Source organism: Anopheles bellator, chromosome X, assembly GCF_943735745.2.
Source record: "Anopheles bellator chromosome X, idAnoBellAS_SP24_06.2, whole genome shotgun sequence".
In the NCBI taxonomy this organism is placed as follows: Eukaryota; Metazoa; Arthropoda; class Insecta; order Diptera; family Culicidae; genus Anopheles; species Anopheles bellator.
The window spans coordinates 6,100,885-6,103,013 of NC_071287.1; the positions used below are offsets into that span (position 1 = coordinate 6,100,885).

The 2,129-nt window shown below is 41.8% G+C and overlaps 1 protein-coding gene across 1 annotated transcript; it reads right to left on the reverse strand.

The window, feature by feature from the left end:
* Window positions 1–341: 341 nt before the first annotated feature.
* LOC131213387 (protein Mo25-like) lies at window positions 342–1,538 on the reverse strand. Its single transcript, XM_058207418.1, has 5 exons — window positions 1,437–1,538; window positions 1,185–1,327; window positions 793–1,126; window positions 606–710; window positions 342–515 (listed from the first exon to the last, which is right to left on the reverse strand). The coding sequence occupies exons 1-5, from the start codon at window positions 1,536–1,538 to the stop codon at window positions 342–344; spliced, it is 858 nt and encodes a 285-aa protein (XP_058063401.1).
* Window positions 1,539–2,129: the final 591 nt, after the last annotated feature.

Sequence of the window (2,129 nt, forward strand, 5' to 3'; positions counted from 1 at the left end):
ATCGTCGAATCGTAGATACAATTTTGAAGTCGTGTTTTAATGCACCTCTTTTTATCCTCTCTAAATCGGTATCGATCTGTTCAGCATGGTTTAGTTTAGAATTTCGTATTGATTATTTTCGCCCTAATGTGAAACATATGTAGCCTATCTGTGTTTGGTGTGGATATTATCAACTTGGTTTGAGTGTTTTAAAAATTGTTTTTCAATTTCAATGAATTGCGCTGAAACCAAAGTGGCGAAAATGCTTAAAGGAAGAAAAGGTGGCCTTGGATATTGCCTGTTCCCTGGCCTTGGATATTGCGTGATATTGAATCAGGCTGAATGTGCCAGATGCCCATCTCTTAATCCGATGTCAGATACGTGATAGTTATGATCAACCCAATTTTTTCGGCGACTAGCTGAGCATCTTCTGGGCGATCGGTGGTGACCTGAAATATATAATGATTCAACTTCTCTCGGTTGTGCACCAATATGTCAATTATTGGTCTTGGCTTGTCCGGATTAGTCACAAACAGCTGCAAAGATAACATCGGGAAGATTTGCATAAGAGTGTTTGCAAATTTAACCGGTCCACAGATTATTCAGGGAAGCCTGGCATTTCTTACCTTCAAGACGTCGTACACGTTGTGCGGTACGCAACGATGTTTCTCGCTTAGCATGTTCACAATTAGTTGGAGGTTGTCTGGATCGCTAATATATTTCCTCTTAATCTAATCACCCACAGAAATATATTTACAAGTTGAATTAATAGTGCAAGCGCCCTTCAACAAGAGTAAAAGTGTGTAAACTTACCGTCACGTTGTGCCAATCGTCTAGCAGTGTGCTAAGCAGCGCAACACTTTCGCGCCGTATGATGTAGTTCTCCGAGCTAAGCAACTGTTTGTAATGCGTGAACATTACGTCATAGTTTTGCTCAAGAAACTTAGCGCATAGGCGCTTGTGGCCTGTGAGTAATTGCTTGAGCATAGAAAATGCAGCGAACGAGACATCGCACTTGAGGACCTCGACGTAACGGAAAAGGTTGAAGAACGCTTCCGAATGTAACATTTTCTTGGCAAGTTGTTGGTAACGGGTGCACTCGCTCAACATCGAGTGACAGTCGTGCGCATTCTCCTCATTCTCGTAGCTTAAAGAAAAGAAACAATTAGGAGATAGTTTGTTGTAATTGCTAATTTGCTACCTACCCGGCCATGAGTCTAAGAAGGATTTTAGGCTTTTTGCAGATATATTTTACAGTAATCGATGGAACGCCAATCGATCTTTTAAGCATATTGTTAAAGATCTGCACCACACACTTCTTGCCCTCGAAATCATAAAAGCGAAAATTCTGCCAAGAGAGAGATAGAGAATGTTTGTATGTTGAGGGTGTAAAACTGAAACGTCTGTTAAATATGCTGAGCTTCACAAAACGTATGTTAAATATGTTTAGCTCTCACCTTGATAAACATTGAGATGAGGTTTGCCCTTTGCATTTCACGTTCAACTACTAAGAATGCGCCTTCCGCATATGGTCCAGTGACGGGTACATCGAATATCATATTTTTTAGCACTGCCTAGAATAATACGATAGAACAACAACGGTTTAAAAAACAAATTGCCAACTGAGCTTTCGATGTTTGTTTGTAATGTTTCTATTGAATTGAATTGAAATTGAAATTTGAAATTAAATTGAATCACTACCACTGAACCAATGTTCGGTGGTAACCACCGCCCAAAAAAGCACACAAATGTTGTCGTATTCGCAAAACCAATCGACGCTTCAATAATTTTTGAAAGGCAAGCACATGATGAAGCACGAAGCATGAAGCAAGCACATGATTGCAATCATCAATTTCCGTCCGGTTAACGAGAGGCTATGCACCTGCCTTATGCCTGTCTGGCAGATTTTGGCCTCGGACTTTTGGACTTCAATGCTAAAGTCGGTAGGGAGCCGGTGTTCCGCCAATACACCGGTCCTCACAGTCTACACGGAGAAAGTAACGATAATGGTTGCAGATTGATCAACTTTGCATCCGCAAGGAACCTGGTGATTGGAACAATTTCTCCCCGAGCAGAGGGAAATCAAGCAGAGCGCGTCTGCACCGGAGCCCCGGATCGACCATGATCGATTCCGTTACGGCGGCTATTCG